Source organism: Myotis myotis, unplaced genomic scaffold (assembly GCF_014108235.1).
Source record: "Myotis myotis isolate mMyoMyo1 unplaced genomic scaffold, mMyoMyo1.p scaffold_m19_p_8, whole genome shotgun sequence".
Lineage (NCBI taxonomy): Eukaryota > Metazoa > Chordata > Mammalia > Chiroptera > Vespertilionidae > Myotis > Myotis myotis.
The window spans coordinates 14,851,781-14,873,434 of NW_023416390.1; the positions used below are offsets into that span (position 1 = coordinate 14,851,781).

The 21,654-nt window shown below is 43.4% G+C and overlaps 1 protein-coding gene across 13 annotated transcripts in view; it reads right to left on the reverse strand.

The window, feature by feature from the left end:
* The window catches only part of PLEKHM3 (pleckstrin homology domain containing M3), a 181,597-nt gene that overhangs the window by 140,530 nt on the left and 19,413 nt on the right, over positions 1-21,654 (reverse strand). For all 13 annotated transcript variants that reach the window (XM_036318702.1, XM_036318700.1, XM_036318698.1 and 10 more), the window contains exons 2-3: positions 18,517-19,428; positions 2,786-3,718 (exon numbers count right to left, since the gene is read on the reverse strand). In XM_036318702.1, coding sequence (XP_036174595.1) covers positions 2,786-3,718; positions 18,517-19,123 — 1,540 coding nt within the window. In that variant the 5' untranslated portion in view covers positions 19,124-19,428. The remainder of the gene's footprint in view (positions 1-2,785; positions 3,719-18,516; positions 19,429-21,654) is intronic.

Sequence of the window (21,654 nt, forward strand, 5' to 3'; positions counted from 1 at the left end):
TAAAGGCTGTGGAGGCGGGACTGACCAAGGTAGGTTCCAGAACGCCGAGAAGACCACCGTGGCTGGGGCTTCCCAAGCATAGGGCGGCCGTGGAGCTGAGAGGAAGTCGTGCACCAAACTGCACATAATCAAATACAACTATAAAAAGTTCAAGCACATGCTAAGAAATATACAGTCATATATAAACATGTATTTTTCAAAACCATAACCTCAGACATGTTTGGATGGTTGTGATCCATTTTCTCTGCAGGGGCACTTAAAGTTTTGAAGAATATAGAAAATTCTTCACCTATAGAAAGAATTTAGTGCAATAAGGGCAACTGCACTATTTTGTAGATTTAAAAGCCAACATTTGTGGCTCCCCTGAATAGCAACTGAATGACATCATTAATAAAGAGCTACCCAGTGCAATCTTCCACTTTTAAGGCTTATTCATCAAAAATATTCACAGGGGGAGGGACTAAGTGGACATAAAAACTTACAGTCTAAAGAGGCTCACTAAAACCATGAAATATTGTGAATTAGCTTCTCCTTAAAATAACAGACAAAGCCAAGACTCAACTAAAAACAATTGACTGGACTTTTTGGCCTCTGGAAGGTAAACATGCTATGGAACCAGCTCTTTCACCGAATGAGTGTTTTTATGAGAATGCAAAGCTGGGGAACACAAGTACTACACAGAGAAACAGCTGGTTTAGATTAACTGTGTTTGTGAGAAACATAGATCAATTTTTAAAGTTCCATCTGCTATAATAATCCTTGATATAATGAACAGCCTCCCAAGTAATTTAAAAAACATTCGGAGTTTTGCTTAACAAGTTTCTGCCTTTTCCTTTTGAGACTCTGCCCCCTACAGGAGATGAGGTATTCCTACCTGAGGTAGGAAGCAAGTGTTCCATGCACAGGCAAAGAAGGAAAACGAAAAGCAGCCCAGTAAAACCACTCGTATCACAAGGCAACTGAAGGTAGCCGTTTCCGATGGGAGAGAGAGCAAAGAAATGAAATTAAAACGTTGGACTTTGGAACTGGCCACACTACCCAAATTAGGATTGACTTCTCCCCACCCCAAATTAAAAAGCTGCCTGTGCCCTATTAAAACTCCAAACCAAAGCGTGAAGGTAAAAGCTGAGCAGAGCAAGTGAGTTTGAGACCACCGTACCCCTGTCTCCTGGATTCCTCACTACCACCCATCCCAACCTATGGTCCAACCAACCAACTGTAGTGAACACAGCCAAGGGAGGCACCCTAAAACAGGGCACCCAAAGCAGCTGCCCCAAACTTTTACCCCTGCCCATTATCTAGTCCTTTTCCTATTCTTTTCTACTTAGCATCCTTCCCCCGGCCTCCCATTCACCTTTGTCTTTTTCCTGTTTCATTTACCCACTGCCTATGGAATGGTACCCTCCGCCTGCACTCTCCTCCCTCGGTCTGAGTGCTAGGGCGCTGCTATTGCAGCACAAAACAGTACACACGTCCCTGGGAAGCAAACTCACGAGAGGGAGGTGAGTTAGGCAACAACCAGGTGACAATCCTTATGTTACACCTGAGGCTTTTCTTCCCCTTTTACTAGAAGTTTCCAATTCAGCTACTCACGTCTTGAGAATTAACCTGAGCTGTCCTCCCTGGTTGCAATAACAAGCACGTTTGTTGAACCTGTCAGCAATCTAAAGCGAGAGACATGTACTGTAATTCCAGAATGTGCACAAAGCAAGCTCTCAGTAAATTACTGTCGAATGTCGGGACTTTGAAATATACTCCATCAATTAGTTTAATCAAATACCAAAGTATCAATCATTTGTAAAGACCTGCACTAAAACCAGTGTCTCCTTATTTCAAAACCATTTTCCAAAGTCAAATGGCTGGCTCAGCACAGGCCTTTCCCGCCTGTGCCTTCGGGGGGCGGGGGGGGGGGGGGGGGCGCGGAGGATATGCTCATCACCCAGTTCAGCTTTCTCATTGGCTGAGTGTTTCCAACCTCTCCAACCCCACAGGCAAGTTTCTGCTTCCAGTCCCTGAGGCCCTCCAGGCAAAACAGGGACAATTAAAGCTGCTGTCCTGGTAAATTTCTCGTCACAAATAGTGGGGTTAAGCAAAAGGGAAATCACTTGATTTCGTTTATAGTAGGCATACAGATTTGGTTTACTGCTTTGGGGAAGGTGAGAGGCCTGGGGAGTAGGGGAGAGAGCAAGGACAGGGTTTTAAGAAGTAACAGATGATTAGCCCTGACTCCTCGGTCTCTTGCCTTCCATGGCAGTCCCAGAAGCCCCCACTTCCCCAGGATGAGGCACAGGCCCATCGTGACTCAGAGGCCATCTGCTTAGTCACCACCCACCCTCCACGTTTCTGTCGAGGCTGACTCCGTAGATTCCACCTTAACAGGATCTGACAAGTCATGAGCCATGGCAATGACTGACCACGGACGGGTTCCTTGCCTAAGAATGTCGGTCGTCAGCTCTGGGCCTGAATGTCTCGTAGGAGACAGTCGTGGCCTCCACATTCACAGTGACCTTGATTGAAGGAGGCAGAGGAAACAGAACCCGGCAGACGCAGGAGGCCTAGTCTAGTGAGGCAATGGTTTGGCCAAGCCATTTGGAGTCAATGGTGTCTATCACCTCTGCTTCTACACTTACTTCACCAGCATGGCGTGAGGACAAACAGACGTTCTAAGACAGCTTGTTAAACTGAAGGGGCTGTGACTGGCCTACGGAGGGGATTTTTAAACCGAATTCTAATTGTGAGCTTCAGCACTGGGTAATGAGCTTTAGGCTAAAAGGCTGCTTCCTACCTGCACATTTGAAGCTCTGAGCAGTGAGTCCTCGTTCCAAAGACAGAGTCGTCAGGATGCTGAGGAAGCTGGTGGTCACGGACTGCCGCTTGCTCTTCCTGAGTTCGTGCCCCCCCATCGGATCCTGGGCCTTGTTCCTCAGGGTGACTTGCAGGTTTTGCTCTGAACTCCTCGCCGCATTGGCAGCTGTTTTCAGAGCCTCCATCCACTCCTGAGCCCTCTGCCGCGTCTCTGCCCGGAGGCGGAGGACATCTTGGGGGAAAATGACTTGAAAGCAAGAGTCACAGTCATCCAGGTTGTCCATCTGGACAGCCAGACACACATCCACGTTGTAGCTTAGGAGGGGGTCCTCGTCCAGCTTGCCGGGCTGAAAAGCCATGAGGTAGGCCCTGCTCAGCACAAACGTGAACGCCTTCCAGTTGTTCTGCACGGTGAGCCGGTAGAGCATCCCGGACTTGAGGACGTCCTGGTACTGTCTGGGGCCGCCCGCCACAGGGGACCGCGCGAGCAGCTCGCTGGGCTTCTGTAAACAATGACCCTGTGTGCAGTCAAAATGATAACCAGGCCGTGGTGAGTTGGCCAGCTCATCCTGCCGCCCCACGTTGCCGGGCACGGCGGCATGCACGACCTCCCAGAGCTTCTGCCCCCAGTCCAAAGCCTCCCACGGGGACTCTGCCTTTAGCTGCAGCTGCGAGTTGTCATACAGAACAGTGTCCACCAGCCTGGCCTCGAGGTTGCCCAGGACAGATACGCTCTGGAAGTGGGAGAGCGGGTACGTGGCAGAGAGGCTCTGATTCCCGCTGCTGTCGCGGCTGTAGAAGCACAAGTTGTAAGGTGAGAGTTCTGCGTAGCAGCTTTGCCAGTAGCTGTCGTGGTCCCTCCTAATCTCCAGGTAACCTTTCTTCAGAATGTTTGGGAATGCCTGCTTGTGTTCTACAAAGAAAAAGAAAAAAAAGACCAAAAGAGCAATGTACTCATGCATTCATATGAATAAATCGAGTGCGATGAAAAGGCAGGTGCAAGAAACCAAGTGGATCAGGAGTCGATACCTTTCTAGTTCAAACTCAACACAGGGGAGGTAATAAAATTACAAGATAGTCTTGATGTAACTGGGGAAACCTCAGGTCTAAGAAACCTAACTAGGGTGGAATAAAAAGTACAGAAGTAAGAATCGGGGAGAAGATGTGACATGCAGAAGTCTGTGTGGAAAACAGAAATGCTGGGAACATGTGACTACCTGTGCCCCGTAGACCTGGCAAACAATTACACTTTGCCAGGATTTCTTGTTTTCTAGGTAACATTCTACAGAGTCCGAAATACACGAGACAGAATGTTCCTCCTGCCACCTGGCCTGACTCCCTGCTAAGCCTCATCTTTCTTCAGATGCTGAAGCCAGGCAGGGCCGACAGAAAGGACAGAGCAGGAGTGTGCTGCTCCCTGATTCTGCTTCTCAGACACCCCGTTAGCCTTCAAGGCCAGTTCCCGAGCCTCCATCTTATAGCCAGTTCCCCAGGCGTGACTCAACAAGCTCTCTCGTTAGGTCTCTGCTTAGATAACAGTTCTCACCTCTGAGCTCGGCTGTGTTTACGCTATTCCCTCCGCTCGCAATGCTCCTTCCTACCACTTCTACCAGCTCCCAGACACTTGCCCTCACTCAGCTACCCCCTCTTTAGCAGGGGAGTTTGTCCTCACCCCCGCCCCGCCCCAATCCCCTCCCCCTGCCTGCACATGCACACCCCTGGATCAGTATCAGCCTCCCTACATATTATTCCTCTTCCATGGGCCTTTGTCAAGCTGTATTATAATCATTTATTTAAATATCAAAATAAAATACATTTTGAAGTTGTTTTAAAAGTCTGTCCTTCCTACTGAGGGCTAGGGTGAGGTCTGTCTTTTCATCCTTATATCAAAGCACATAATGCAATACCTGGTACACAGTAGGTACTTTAAAAGAACTTGTTGAATTAGAAATAAAGCTTCTAGCCCAATGCCCAGCATATAGTAGGTATAATTCCCTTCCGCACTGTTTCACAAGTTTACCTGGTCATGCCATCTCTAATCAATGACTAAACACAAACAAGTTTGATACTTTAATAAAAGGGGACATCACTTGGGAGATTTCCCGATGCTTTCCTCAGGCATGAAAATGATAACCCTGCAAGAGGACGCAGTCCTCCCTGGTAGAGACCTTTATTTCTGACATGTTTCTCAACCTCTTTGCTGACACACATTGGAGACAGGCATAAGCTCACTGACTCATTCCCAAGAGAAGACAAACCACACTCCCAAAGGGCATGATTTCTGATCTTGGCCGAACAAAAGCCGAGTAACACAGATCTAGATCTTAAAATAGCAAACCAGAGAGGAAAGGAAAGAAATGAGGCAGAGACGAGCCTGTTTCACCTGCTTTACATCCCTGGTCCTGACATTCATTTGTATTTCTGTGGTAACGCAAAAGCCACTGGCTTCTTGCAACCCACACTAATCCCTTTGTAGAAAGAGATAATGGATGCCTATTCTCAGGTTACCTTTCTGTTCTGATACTGCAATAAGGGCAGCGGTGCTGTTAGACACTGCTGCCGCCTCTCCCCTCTCATCTCCACCCAGCGCTGATGAGAGCTCCACCTTTTCCATAAGACTCCTAACCAAGCGACCCTCCATCCCCATCCCTCCTGCCCAGCGGCTCAGCTACGCAGCCCTGAGTACAATAAAAATCACCTCTCTCACTGTTAGCTAGGAATTTTCCTCTCCTTTTCTTTCCTGCTCGAGAGCTTTTTATAAAAACTACCATGAACTAGAAATTCTACACTAATTGGGTCCAAACCAGTAGCAAACCTGACTAAATCCTCACTTCTTTCTAACTGTACCAGCTAGGGTGGAAGATGAGAAGTCCTTGCTTGGTGAACTAGATGAGAAGTCTTCTGAGGGAGTCTCAAAAGTTCCCTCACCTTCCTGATGCAGAATAAGGGGTAAGAAATGCATTGTTTCAATAATTTTCCCTACCTCGGCTCAGACCTTTCTAAATAGGTATATTAACTGGAGACAGAAGAGGGGGTCTTAGTCATAGGCAATGGCCCATACTTAAGGGCTAAGTTTATAGTGTAATTTCTTGAAAAAGAAGAATCAAGAAAGCAAATGTGATCAGAAAACTATTCCCTAAGGTGTGTATTCCTCTCTGGAGTGCCTGTTTATATCAGACCCTATTAATATTTTGGGTGTGAAGTATTAATTATCTTTGATTGTAGAGAACTGGAGAACTACCATTTCTCTAACAACTGCTACTTTCTACTAAATTTGAAGTTTAATTTTTAATATTTTTTCTACTGACAAAGTAGAAGTTATATATTTAAATCTAAGCTTCATTAATTTACTATAGTTCAACTTTTGTTTCCCCAGACCATATCATTTCAACTCATTTAATTAACCCACACACGATTGTAAAGTGTTCAATTTTACAAATCAATATGATATCTGTCTTAACTAATATCACAAATTATTAATATCACAAATTAACTAATGTCCCAACTTCAGATGGGTCCACTGACAAAGATATTGTGATTGCCTCAATAAAATAGAGAACAATGATCAAAATGAATTGCTGTGCCTATAAATTTCATCCTGCAGCCACAAGACAGTAATTCCTCATTAAAAAATAAACATATACACAAAGAAAGACAAAAACAACTCTTTGTTTACCCATTGCTTTCCACTGTCTAGCAGGACGACCTGGCTCAGTTCCTTCTCAGCGAAGACCCTTTTTCCTCTCCTCCTCGTCTGATGGTAGCCAGTGCTGTGCTTTACGGACAATAATTACTACCAACTGAAGAGGAAGAGGGGCATTTCTCCCCCCACGCCCCCCCCACCCCCCACCCCGGCACCTGAGTCACTTCTGTACTGCCCACTCACCAAACATCTGTTTTCTATAGGGAATTACTCAATTAGCTTAAGACTGTCACCAAAGAGTTCCCCTTTTGCTAGTATTTCCTCTATCTGTTCTCAAAAAAGTTTCCATTCTCATGGCCACCACCTTAATCAAACTCTTACTGGTGAATAGGCTCCCACATCTAGTCCGCCTCCTTCCTGGCCATTTCACAGCTACTAGGTTAACCTTTTTGGGTCACTTGATAAATCAAACCCCTTCACAAGTGTCCTGGTGCTATATAGTAAACTCCAAACTCCAGTTTGGAATCCCGTGCACGAACCCTTATAGGATTTTATTATGGAAATTTTCAAACACACTCACGAACTTGTAGACGAATAAAATGAACATCCCTGTGGAATCATCCCTCAGCTTCAAAAATCACCCAGTTTCTGCTATTCTTGTTTCATTTCTCCCACCCCACTTGTTTTTATTATTATTTTTGCTGGAATATTTGAAAGCCAATTGCAGACATTTATCTATTCTAAATACTTCAGGGTGTATCTCTAACAAGTAAGGCCCCAGCTCCTCATACCATCACTTTAGGTACCAGGAGTTTAAGATGTGAATTTGGGGGGTACTCAAATATTCACACCACAGCATCAATAAACAGATCCATGTTGCTCAACTTCTATCATATTTTTAATCCTGCAACATTACACTAACCAACGTCCTGTACAAGTGCTCTAGAGGACAGCGTTAAAGCCACGGGTGCTGAAGCCCAGTGGCTTAAGTTTAAATCATAATTTTGGCCTTACTGGCTGTGCGACCATGGGCAAATTACTTGACCTGAGTCTCAGTTTTATCATCTTTAAAATGGAACTATAACAGAACCTGCTTCATTGTTCCATTGTGAGGAAGAAGTTAGTAGTTCTTAAGAACAATGCCTGATACATCCTAAATATTCAATAGATGTTTCCTATTTTAGTCTTCTAGTCTCAAAAGAAGAAACTTCTTGCCTCCTTGTTAATGCCTTCCACCTCTACTCTGTACCTAATTCCTTCCCACCTCTTCAGAATCTCTTTTTCTATAACTGTTTAAATCATCCCTCGATTAATCTCTCTTCCTCCTGACTTCCAAAATCCTAAGGCTTGATGTATCTATTAAAAAATTATTCACGGTGATCCTACCACCTCTCCTATGGCTCAATCTGTCTCTTTCCTTCAGATTCCAACTTGTTATAATGCCTCCACTTCCAATTGGCCTCTGGTTGTTGCTCTGACTTCATCTCACATCGGCCTACATCCCTTCTCTCCCTCCAGCCACAATCCTCTATGTTCTCTGAACAAGCTAAGCACACTCTAGCCTCAAGGCCTCTGACTTATTGGTCTCCTCAGTTTTCCACCTCAGGTGCCATTCTCAGTGAGGCCATCCCCCCCCCCCCCCCATCTTACTAACTTGCTTTATTTCTTTCAGAGAACTCTCTCCTTCTTGCGGGGAGGTGGGGAGGAGCTGAATGTCTCTCTCACCCCTGTATACCCAGTGGTTGGCTCCATAAATATTTGTTAAATGTACATACAAAGAACTATTCTATTTATAGCCCAATTAGAGCCCTTCTTTTTCTTTTCACAAGTCCCACTTTCTCTTTTGCTAGTCACCCTTATTTGAGTCCTCATCGCCTCACATCATGATGACTGGCAGAGACTTCTCACTGGCTTCCACCCCCTTCCATTCTTTCCACCTACATATCCATCCCATGTACTCTTGGGGGCTAAGGAGAGCCAATCAATAGCATCCCTGTTCCTCACCCAAATTGCAAACCAACTGAGGTTAACAGAGGGTAGACAGGCTCGTGGAAACCAAAACATCAGCCAGTTGGAAGACACAGCTTGGCGGGGGGGGGGGGGGGGGGGGGGGGGGTCCTCCTAACTGAACCCCAGGATTATACAGACTTACCCTGAGTCACAAGCAGCAGTTACTGCCCTAGGCTTCCCCCTCCTGAGGGACAATGGCAGAGCCCTTATGGAGGAGCAACCAGAATTAGTCCTCCTGTGAGAGAGGCCAGTTCTAAATACCTGTTTCCTCCAAAGTCTGCCCTTAAGTCACACCTCCCAGGGGTGAAGGGCACGAAGGAGGGATAGAGGCAAGAGTGTTAGTCTAATTGATGTCCCTTTACATGGGCACAAAATCTATAAGAAAGAAGGTTCCCTGCTACTCTCCCCAACACACACTACCCCTCAACCCTGAGACTTCCAGACTTCTTGTAATTACCCTTTAATCTTGACTCTCAAGTAATTTTCAAGTGCTTCTTGCCAAACCTATCACATTAAGTCTAACTGTCTGGCTTTGAAGGAACTCCACAATCTCAGCCTACTACTGTACTCTCCCAAATGCAGACTTGTTCCAGATTAGCCTCCCGGCCACCCCACACACGTGCTGTGTTCATCTCGACCGTGACTTTGTGCTCAACCCTCCCAGCTCAGCTGAAACTTCCTTTCTCCAGTGAAGACTTCTCTGACATTCTCCATCACAATCAACTCTTTTCTTTACAGTCCTGGTTAGCAAAACACAGCATTCCAAGTCTATTTGTATCATGTTATAGTATTCAACTGTGTTTAAGCCAGAAACTATAGAAAAAAATTTTTTAACTAGTTTTAGTCTTTGTTCTCCTCATTAGAGGCACAGGAGAGAAGTGAAATGAACAGGATCCATATTAATCATGACACTGCCACAAATGACCACAGCAAAGAACATGACGAGAGTGATGCTACAGAACCCAAAGAGGGGCTTTGTTTTGTACGTTTTAAATATGGTCCACAGGCCATCGTGAAGTGCTGGCCACCGTGGTGCTCACAGATACTTGTTAAACTTATCCTGGTAGAAATGAACTATGCTCAAGAACTATCTATCCTGTGAGCTACTCTGGATACCTTTCTTTACTGATAAAAAGTAATATCCCATTTTTTTCTCCCTTCATAATAAACCTAGGGAAAGACATATTATCTGTGTAGACTCTCAGAAATAGACCCATAGTATATCTGCTACATTTAGCTAGATACATCAATAGGGATCTTTTCCATCTAAGTTCTTTGCTATGGGCAGCAGGGATAGAGCATAAGTCAATACAGTCCCGGCCAATTTCACTTCTCAAGTGTGAGCCTTGAGATTACACACCCAACCAACTTCTTAAAAGAGGCTTTCTGCCTTCTGTGACAAAGGTAATCTCTCATCTTAATAGAACTTTTGACCCAGAAAATTCCAAACATCAACTTTCAAACTATGCTCCGTCATTGCCATAGTAAGCTTTTTCCTCTTTTCCTCTAATCTATAGAAATTAAGTATAAAAGAATCTCCTATTTAGGCCAGCAGATTTTAATATAAATGCTTGTCATTACTATATCTTGGGTATCATACAGAATCACAGAAACTTAGAAATGTATTTAGCCTATGCCCATCAGAGGCAGAAACTGTCATGTGCTTGCCCCATTGGCTAGGTCTCTCCCCCAACTTCTTTACCAACAGAACCCTATTTTGTTCAGGTACAGTGGCATATGCTTAGAGGAGATGGTCTCTCCCCAGCCCCATGAAAAGAATCATAATTTGTTTAATCCAAATCACAGTAATTCTGTTTTCTTTTGCCAGAGATTACTTTAGGTGTGGGCATGTGACCCAGCTCTGGTTACTGAGAAGGTGTTATTGGAAACAGACTCAGAGGAGGTGCCCTGCTTCCCCTTCCTGACTTTGGCTGTTGATATGTAAGACAACGATCCTTTGGACTGCTATAGCCATCTTGTATGAGTGAGGGGAGAGAAGAGACATCACCAATACACTAAGGACAACCTAGCAAAAAGATGAAAAGTGCCTGGATCCTTGATGACCGTGGGACTACCTACACATGAACTTCTTAAGTATTTATTGCATACAGTGCTTGACATTCACAAAGTGTTCAATCACCATCTGTTAGATAGATGAAAATAGAATATGGTACGTGGCCTTACTATTTCTGCCACTTTTGTTGAGTATGATATTACTTGCTTCTGAAAACATCCTAACCAATTTAACAGATTTGGAAAGAGACTCCAGGAAGAAAAATGACTTGGCCAAGGTTATACCACAAAGAGGGCAAGTTGAGAGCAGAACTCCAAAATCCAGACTTTCAATCTGGATCAAATTGAGTTTTATTTGTGGTGAGAGAAATAAGTCCTGAACTTCCTCAGGCTTGACACAGAGTCTTATTGAATGGTTATGTGTGGCCTCCAATGTCTGGCCTGGCTTGGGATGCTAAGTCCTAGCTCAGTGATGGCGAACTTATGACACGCGTGTCAGAGGTGACACGCGAACTCATTTTTTTGGTTGCTTTTTCTTTGTTAAATGGCATTTAAATATATAAAATAAATATCAAAAATATAAATCTTTGTTTTACTATGGTTGCAAATATCAAAAAATTTCTATATGTGACACGGCACCAGAGTTAAGTTAGGGTTTTTCAAAATGCTGACACGCCGAGCTCAAAAGGTTCGCCATCACTGCCCTAGCTGTATGGCCTGGTGTGAGGTCAACTTCTCTAAGGCTCCGCTTCCTCATTTTAAAAATCAGAACTATATCACCTATCGTATTAAACTATTATGACTAGTTTAAGATATGGGGTTTTAAGATAACCCTAGCTGGTTTGGCTCAGTGGATAAAATGTCGGCCTGCGACTAAAGGGTCCGGGTTTGACTCTGGTCAAGGGCACATGCTCAGGTTGCCAGCTCGATCCCCAGTAGGGGGCATGTGGGAGGCAGCTGATCAATGATTCTCTCTCATCATTGATGTTTCTCTCTCTCTCTCTCTCTCTGTCTCTGTCTTTCTCTCTCTCTCTCTCTCTCCCTCCTCCTTCCTCTCTGAAATCAATGAATATATATTTTTAAAAAATATATTAAATAAGATAAATTATGAACAAGTCTTAGCACTCTTAAATAATAGTATAAATAATAACAAACTTCATTCAACTTGACTCAAACTATAGGTAAGGAAAATAGAAAGAGAGGCAATTTCCATTTTGGGGGAAAAAACTACTGTCCTGATTTTCTAAGCACCAGTACATAAAATTAAAGAGGACACCTTGCATATGCTCATATTGGCACAATACAACGTTTTCTATAATGTGGTTCATAGCATCAAAGAACTTCCAACCTAGTGTGGGAGATGGATGTTCAAGCAATTACTTATAATGAAAGCAGCATAAAATGTGCTGTAGAAACATAAGGTGAAAGAAAAAAGAGAATTTTAATTGAGAAAAAATATGGAAAGGTCTCAGGGAGGATGTGGCATTTGAATTGGCCCTTGAAAGATAATGGAGGATTTTGAAAATGAAAAAAGGCAGGAAAAGTATTCTGGGATGAAGAGACAGCATGAGCAAAGGCCCAGGAGCTTGAAAGCACATGGCACATTCAAAAAAAGGGCACATAGATGGGCTGAAGAACGGTGTGGGCGTGGGCGATAAAGTTAGAAATATATCTGAATGCTATATAAAATTCATACTTGATTTTAGAAAAAAATAGAGAAGCATGATTCAACTTTGAGAACTGAGTGGCCTGAAAAGATTTATGTTTTAAAAAGGTAACTTTAGCAGTTTGTCAAATTAGTAACTATAGTTCTTCTTAGCCAAGAGAGATAAAATACATTAACAGAGCAGCCACAAAAACGTCAGACACTTCATTTTCAGAGTTCCCATATAGAAATGTTAGGAATCAGAATGTGGCTGTCGATGAGGCACGGTGGGTTTCCGAATAGCTGCCACTGGCCAACATTCAATAATGTAACCAATGGAAACTATACAACCATATAAAAATCAACTTTCTTTGACCTATTTTAGCAACGTCTTTGTACTGACTAATCTTGCTGAAGGGTGAATCATAAATTCAGCAAGAGACCATGTCCTGGTGACCTCACTTGTTCTAAGCCTGCAGGAATATTCCCACCTCTACTGGCTCCGAGGCTTTTAGAAACATCATAATTGAAAAAGCAGTCATTTCAGTATAAGTTCCAAATTTGGCTTTTTTTTTTTTTTTCCCCAAGTGAAAGATGGGGGAAAAGGGAATCGAAACACAGTAACATAAAACTCAGGATAAAGAAACCAGACTGCATGGTTTTTCTAGCCCTAAAGAAAATCTCTGCTTGAGACCTTCTCCTAAAGCACTGAGAACAAGAAAATACAGGCACAGGAATGGTACCAGGTCACCAGAGAGTGAATCCTCCTGAAACAAAAGCCCAGCTGACCACTGCCCTTGCCAAGCAGATGAAAACGTGAACACAGTCAGGGAAGGAAAGTAAGTCAGATTCCGGCAGTCTGTGGAGTTTCAGAGCTTCATAGCTAATGCAATGAATGTCTTTAAAAATATTTTGATTTTAAAAAGCACAACAGTAGTTCATCCAGAAGTAGAGTTACCAGGCACACACAAATCTCTGTGTTGAATAATTTCAAGCATACCTATATTTCCATCACGGAGCTGACTACAGTAATTAGCTCCCACACAACCATGAGTCAGGGTCAGTTCAAGTACATCCGAGAATGATGTCATTTTAGAGTTGGGAAGGACTGTAGAAATAATTTAACCTGCTTCACTGAGTTTATAAATCAAAGGCAACAGACAAGTGATTTTTCCAAACCTGGCGAGTTAGGATACTATACATTCGTGTCCCAGTTGAGTGTTCTTCCCATGAAGCCTTACCTCCTCTACTCAGTGTACACACTTCGAGGTATAAAATAACCTATTTTTCATAGTGGTAACACAGCTAATGTCCACATGTTCATAGGACCTTTTATGTTCCTAACTTAATATATGTTTATAGTGGGATTGTAATTCTATAATGCCAGTACCCCGTCTTCTTCATCTTACAGGGAATTCCCCGGTGCATCGGCTGAACCATTAGTCAGTGAACAAAAACAAGATGGCAGTGATGCAAAGGACTAACAGGACAAGTATGTACACTTGAGAGAGCGTGTTTGTATAGAGCTAAGGTTAGGGCTAAGACTAGAAATGAGTCCTTCCCTCAGGGCTAGTTCCCAGGCAGACCTCACTCCCGCTGCCCGGGGCATGGCAGACACTGGGATGGCAGCAAGGAGAGGAAGCTCTGGCCTCCTCCACTGCCTTGGATTCTTTAGAAATAACTACTTCTGTTGCCATTTCACCTTAGATCTAGTCCTTCCTATGAACCTATAAGCTAACTGTTTTGACACTACTATCCAAACCCCAGGTAGTGCAGATAGTGCTAACCAGGTTGGAGTCGAGCCACACACCTTCATCTTGGTAGGACCCACTAGGAATATCCTTTATCCGTCAGCACAGGCAACATGCCAGCTTAGGAAGTCTGTCCTAGGTCTGTCTCTGCCTGAGGCAATGCAGTCTCTAGAATGTATTTGCATGCTTCTAAGTAAGACTAAAAAAAGCTGCCAAAGATGGGGCAAAACCACAGCCATCTTTCCATGGTTACAAACCCACGGGAGTCGGTTCACTTAGCTCTCTGCATAGCTAACATTCAAGAAAGTGAAAGACAAAGTTACAGTTTTCCTTTTGCAGATTCACTGGTCTCCTAAAGAACTGTGACCGGCTCTGACTGTCCATGTATTTAGCAAATATGTTAAATGCAGAAGACAATCCTTGCTTTCAGCTAGACTGCTTTGGTGCGTCTCAGTTTTTCCTAACCAATGATCTAATTTTAGTTCGATGAACATTATCCAGGTCTGTTTCTTCCCGCCCTCTACCCCCACAGAGACTGACTGCCAATAACGCTTTCGAAGCGGAAGGTTGCAGAGTAAGGATACAGCCTAGCTTAGTGGTCAAGAGTATAGGCTCTGGGGGAAGACTACCTGGGTTCAAATCGAGGTGCCCTTGTTTCCTAGCTGTGAGACTGAAGGCATGTTTGAGCAATACTATTTCGAGAGCCCTATTTTAGGTACTGAGGGTAAAACAATGAGTAAGAGACCATCCCTTCCTCAGGAATCATAAACTCTGGTGTAGAAGATAGCAAACAGTTGGTCACACGTCAGTATGAGAAAGGGAATGAATGGTCCACTTCCCGTTAACAAACCAGTTCAGAGCTGTGAAAAGGTACACTTCAAGAAGGCCAATTCAAGAAATATCTACTGTGGGGACATTTTATGAAATAGACTGCCAGGGAAAACGAGGAGTGATTGGTAATGTCACCTTGATTCCCACTGATGAGTTTCAAATTCTATTAATAGCAAAATCAATATTACTAAAACTTTAAAACATTTATTGTTTACTATGTGCCAAACATGGTTCTAAGTACTTTTATATTTATTTATTTATTTATTATTATTTTTAATCCTTACCTGAGGGTATTTCTCCATTGATTTTTAGAGAGAGTAGAAGAAAGAAGGAAAGACAGAGAGAAATAGTGATGTGAGAGAAACACATCAATTGGTTGCCTCCTGCATGAACCCTAACCAGGGCCCGGGCTGAGGAGGAGCCTGCAACTGAGGTACATGCCCTTGACCCCTGGCCAGGGAAGCTGCACCCAGTTGCATGCCCTTCACCAGAATCAAACCTGGGACCCTTCAGTCCGCAGGCTGATGCTCTATCCACTGAGCAAACTGGCTAGGGCAGAAGAAGTACTTTTAAATGTCTTAACCCATTTAATGCTCACAAGAAACTGAGGTGAATACTACCACTTTTCCGTGCTTTATGACAAAATATAATATAATTATAAAGACAGAGAGCTTAAGAAACCTCTGTTACGAGCTAATAAGTACTGTAACAAGGAGTGAAACTCTAATAGCATAGGTTTAGAGTCAGTGTTTTTAACCAATATCTTGTTTGACTAGAAGGCTTTCTTCAGACAGGCTTGCCCATTAACAAAATAGCTGATGTTACACCCCCAGCTACCCACTGCCCTCATCATGCCAGAACCCAATTTGCTTTATCCCCAAAGTGGCGGTTATCCTCAGGAAGGCTCAAAAGCCCAGTTATTTGTCAATAAATGAGGCAGAAGATGCAGCATTCCTACCTAATGAAGATCCTTGGGGTTGCTGCTATGAAAGGAAAAAGAGGGAATAAGGGGGGTTGGGCAAAAGAGAAGGAAGGGGAGGAGGAGTAGAACTATTCCTTGTACGTCTTTAAGCTACTCAAGGTGAGCTCAGACTAGGAGCCAGAAAAAAAATTTAACTGGAGAAAACATACAATTTTGCAGTTATAAAGCCCTTAGGTAAGAGAGTGACACAGCTAGACACAAAATCAAGTTGACCTCATCTAAGAAAACCAATTTGACTAAATTTTATTTCTTCTAAGAGCCCCAGCCTCTCATTAACCTGGTTAATTGTTAGACCAGCAGGAGTAGGAGATGGGAGGGCGATGGGTCGCTTTTGGTCACTCTGAATTTAAAGTGCCCGTGAGACATTCCAGCAGATGTGCTCACCAGTCAGCCGGATGTGCACGTCTGGAGCTCACGGAAGAGGTCTGGCCTGGCCCCAATGTCCAGCGCTAGCCAAGATCTACACCCCTTCCTCTGCTTTTGGCATATTCTTTCAGGAGAAACAGTAAGCCTTTCTTCAGTTTGGATCACTAATTTCAAAGGTTTTAAAGTAAACTCGACCCAGCCGGCAAGGCTCAGTGGTTGAGTGTCGACCTAAGAACCAGGAAGTTATGGTTTGATTCCCAGTCAGGTACATGCCCGGGGTGCAGGCTCAATCCCCAGAGTGGGGCATGCTGGAGGCAGCTAATTAATGATTCTCATCATTGCTGTGTCTATCTCTCTCTCCCTGAAATAAATAAAAAATATATTATTTAAAGTAAACAACTCAAAGATCTTGGCTGATTTGACTAGAATGCACCTGAATGTTGGCATACCCCTCCCAAAGGTGAGAATGGCAGTTGGCAGCCTACCCAGAACTCCTCTGTGGCCGTGGGCACTCACTGCTCACCCCTGCCTTTTACCAGGTTAGTAATAAAAACATGGCTTGGCCTGCTTGCTCTTCCGATGCCAGAAAGAAAAAGCATCAGAATTTGCCCAACTTTGCGGCTCTCTGCTATCTCATGGACAACACAAAGGTGGCCAGGTTAGGTTATATTAATATCTGCAAAGGCCATTTGTTACAGTTAATTTTTCAGAACACCATTCAGTACTTACATTTCAACATCATTTAATACTCAACTTTTTAAAATTGAGAATTAAAAAAAATCGTAATATACTAAAGAGAGACTCTAAAGAAGGTCTGGTTCTTGCATTTACAATCCGAACAAGATAGGAAAAATAAAACTGGAAACATGACACCTTTTAACTTTGGTTGTACCAGGGATTTAGAATGGTTATGATGATACAGTCATAAAAATCTATGTAAACTCTAAGAAACCAAAAACAACAGAGGTTGACTGCTAATCAAGGAGCACACCTGTTTGTACTTGGACTCAAGGCAGAGCTCTCATTCTCCAGGCACTGGGGTCCCTGAAACTTGTTTGTCCCTAATGTCTAATCAGTTACCACATGCTGTGCTTTACAATGTCCTTTTCTTCTTACTCCCATGGTCTCCACCCTTGGCTAGATGTTACGGAGGACTGGTGAAAGTAGGAGAAATCACAAGTCATAAATTTGAGAAAAGTATCTAAAAGGATGGATCTGAACTGGATATAAAAATAAGGCAGCACCTTACAGACGGGAATGCTGCCTTTCCTTAACAGACACTAAATTATATCCTTGCCTCAAGTTGCACTTATAAACTAAGTTTTATTATTATAATGTTAAATGTACCAACGGAATACCAAGCAATGGTAGAGGATTGAAGTAACACTAAAATAGCAGGTAAGTAGATAAATTAGTCTCCCCAGTTAATTGAGCAGCTCAATCTAAATTAAGAGTTAAGCAGGGTAACTGAAGAATCATCAGTTAAAAAAAAAATGGGTATCCTATACAAAAGAGGTTATCTTGAGAGAAAATGCTGAGGGAAACAGAGAGATGGTTTACCATGTCTCACAGAAGAGGAAATTCATGTGTGAGTACATGACTATATGTATATACAGTATATGAGTGCATGTATGTGTATAAAGTATGGGGAAAAAATAAATTCAAGGTTCTACACTATGAAATCTTAACAAACCTCTCCAACCTTTTCCTCCCTCTGTCCGCCATGGGACCATTTGCTCCCCTCACAAGGGTTGACTTGATGTCTCTGCACCTCCCATCTCTTCCCCTTTCTCATACCATAATCCTGACCAGGTGTCCTCTACTGAGACCCTTTCTGCATCTTCGTGTCCTTCAAGGTCCAGCTCAAGTTCCATGCCTCTCCCAAGCCCTTCCTGACCAGCCCAGCCTAGGGAGTTTTCTCCTTTCTCCATGCTCTTTCAGTCGCTGTCACTCACTCATCCAAAGAATCCCAACAATAGAGAGGAAAACAGAAGTTCCCTCGGAAACATTCCAGTGGACCATCTACTTTCTCTCACTACTGGGTGCCTTCTTGAGTCTTTGTGTCTGAACCCCTCAGCTAAAGGAGAAGTTCTTTATGGCAGGGATTGCGTCTTCACACACCTTTAACTCTTTCACAGCACAAGGCTGCACCCAAGGTGTGATCTGATGAACATCTCCTGAAGTGAAGAAACAGTATCATAAATGTTCAAAGGAAAAATGCTCCATTCACTATGAGAGCTGATTCTCACATACAAGACTAGAAAGGAAGAATTCACCAGAGTTGTCCTTTCGCTCAGTCCCTCCCGTGAAGATAAGACTATAGACTTGAAGTAGGATAAAGTGTGAACGTAAATGGAAGCGAAAGCTTAAGTAAGCATAGCCAGACATGGATACTGGAGGATAAGATTCTCCTGAGCAAACGTAAAAGACACAACGGAAAATCGGCAGTTGTTCAGATATAAAAACATACCAGTATTTCCTTGAGCATCTTCTATCTTATTTGGTGAGGGCGACAGGAAGGACGGCCTGGTGAAGTGAGGGCCCCGAAGAGATGGTTGCTGCGGCTGCTGCTGCAAAGGCGTGGTCTGGAGGATCACCCTCCAGTCCACCTGGGTAACATCTGACCTTGATCGAGCATGCCCTGGCTTAAAGGTAGTGGTCTCATCCAACAAGTCATTCACAGAACGAGGTCTGTCCCTCCGACGCTGACAGATGTTGAAAAAATTAAAGGTTGATGCTTCCTTTTGTTCCATCCAGGAGAGATTATCTGGGGCCGTCCCTTTCTGGACCATAAACTGTTCTTTGGCGGGGAAGACATTTTGAACTTTGGTTTCTAAGAACCGGGTCTGACAGTGGTCCCAAAGCATGCCCCCCTCGCCTAGGGAGGCAACATTTCTGATAGCACCATTGTCTGTTATGTTACTGAGTACCTCGTGCCCCACCAGTTCAGGGACTTCCTGGATCCCATAAACCTCTGCTTGCTGAACAGCCTTCTCTAGTTTACTGTCAAAAGTACTGAAGAAATCTTCAGTAACCTCCAGGGCCGGGCTGATATCATCCACTTCCAAAGCTTCCATGTTGCAGGCTCTAAGAGGCCTCTGCCTCCCACACTGGCTCAGGGAACGGCTTCATGAACATTTGCCCAACAGAGAGATGCTCTGGGCAACAGAGTTCTGGGGACCACTGGAAGGAACCTCATCCGCTGCCTGGAACAGGCCAAGCATAAGGGTGGTTGGTGTTTTCCCAGTCACTAAAAGCTGAGAATGGCCAATAACAAAGGTGCCGGGAGACAAATGTTCCTTTGGGATTATTCTTCAGTGAGATCTCTGTAAAGACAACAGGAAGTGCTTGTCAAAGCAGTGCCATGGCAATCTTCCATTACCTGGAAGAAAATAATAAAAAGGACAACGTTGACACATAGTTCACTGTATTCTGTAGTATACAAATCTGCCCAATTACTTCCCCATCTTTCCCGCCCAAAGGTGCACAACACCTACACAGAAGGTCCACTGTCAAGTTCCACATCACTCCCCGCTTTGTATTCGAACTTACACAGAGCCGAGTGGAACTCCTGATAAGGGGAATTAAGGTCAATAGCTTTTACTCACACAGAGAAGCCTTTGAGAGCAATTGTGAAAAGCCTGCCCTGGCAAATCTCTGTGATATGTTGACCTAAAATAGTAAGCAAAAAAGACTAGGAATTCTCTGACTGGGCCTCTATGGTAATCAGTCTGCAAGTCATAAATGCATGAGTCCTTTCACAAACCTTGAAAGCACTGATAATTTGTTAGGTTTAAAGGCACAAGAGGGAAGTAGAGAGGGAGAATCTGTCCTTTCATTAAACCTGAATGTACCTGCGCTGTGGTTCCTAGGTTTAGATTATGTAGTACCGAATGATGACTCTGGACTTCAGAATTCCTCCAGTCCTCCTGGAAAGAGGCTGTGAGGACTGGCCTAGGAGGACAGGGCCAGCCTCTGGGCAGAGAAGAATGAATCCTAGCACTAACTCACTCTCTCTGGGAAACCGTAGACCTCCAGGACCAGGGCAAATTAGAGCAGACCTTGACAGTGAGCTGTCCTCTACAGCAGGCACTAGCCATACATGGCTATTTCAGTTTATTAAAACCAAATAAAGTGCCTCAATCAAACTAGCCACATTTCATGTACTCAATAGCCACATATACCTTTGTATTTTTGCCAAAAAACAAAACGAGGCAAGAGCTCCCCCACCACCACCACCACCACCACCTACTTACAAATAGGTAAAATTAAGCAATTACAACTCCTTTGCAAGCTGCTTCAAAAGTACATAGATGTGTTTTCTTTTTTAAAAAGGCACCATTTTATGGTTAATTAAAACCACTTTTAGCACTTAGGTCATTAAACCGTTACATTTCAATCAACAACACCAATCTACATTGCTTACTGTATGTAAACAAAACTAGTATTACAGCCCTTTATTTTAAATGTATCAAGGAGGTTTGGAGTTCACCGAACTCTGTGGTTAACCTTGTAAATCGATAATGACAGTGAATTTGTCTACTTTTATATTTTGATATTTATTTGCCATCACTCATGAAGCAAGGCACAGATTGAAGGTTTGGAGATGAAAGCGGTTATATTTTTCTAACTGCAGACACGGTTTTGCTTCCCATGTCTCCAAGAGGACTGGAGCCCCCTGAACTATGCAACAGGGTTTCACTACTTCTGTAATTCTGAAACGTGGGGTTTTGTTTTCAGTTTTATCTTGTGTGAGAGGCTAAAAAAAGAAATACATAATAAATCTTAAAGCTTTTAGTTCTTTCTTTACTATAATTTCAAATAAATATAACAACAAAATACGTTTTCCATTTTATACAATAGGCACCAAGGTGCAGAGAGCACTAAGTTATTCCTCTAAGATTACTAGTATATTATGGATGCTCCTTTTCTTACCCAGTGCTTACAATTCAGTATCAAGTTCTTTAATCACACTAGAGAGTAAATACCTTCAAAGTAATTCTTTTCCTTCCTTCTTTCCTTCCTTCCTTCCTTCCTTCCTTCCTTCCTTCCTTCCTTCCTTCCTTCCTTCCTTTCTTGTTCTAATCAAAATATCAAGGAGCATACCCTTTGTGCTCTTTGCTTGTGAGAAGAGCATTCATAGACTGGTGAGAAGCAAAAGCCACTGACGGCCAGCACTCCTGGGTTGGGGAACACTTCTATCCCACATGTTCTAAACTAACCATAGGCCTTTGAGATCATGCTTTCGACCCCCACCTTTCACAGGAGCCATTGCGGTACAGAGAGAGTGAGAGATCCCATGGACACTTCTGTATGCATTGCCTCACTTAATCCTCATGAAAGGGTAGTAGCAATTCAACTTTAAAACCATTTCAATGCTGTGCTGTTTAACACGGCATCCTGGAAATCACTCCTCTCTCCTCCTTTCATCACTTAATAAGGTCACACCAGAATCAAGACACTAAAGATGGAAAGATGAATAAGACACACCTCTCGTCCTAAAGAGGCTCGGTCTATCATGATGCACCTAAGAAAATAAGTTTTAAAAAAATGGCTCTAGTTGGTTTGGCTCAGTGGATAGAGCATCAGCCTGCGGACTGAAGGGTCC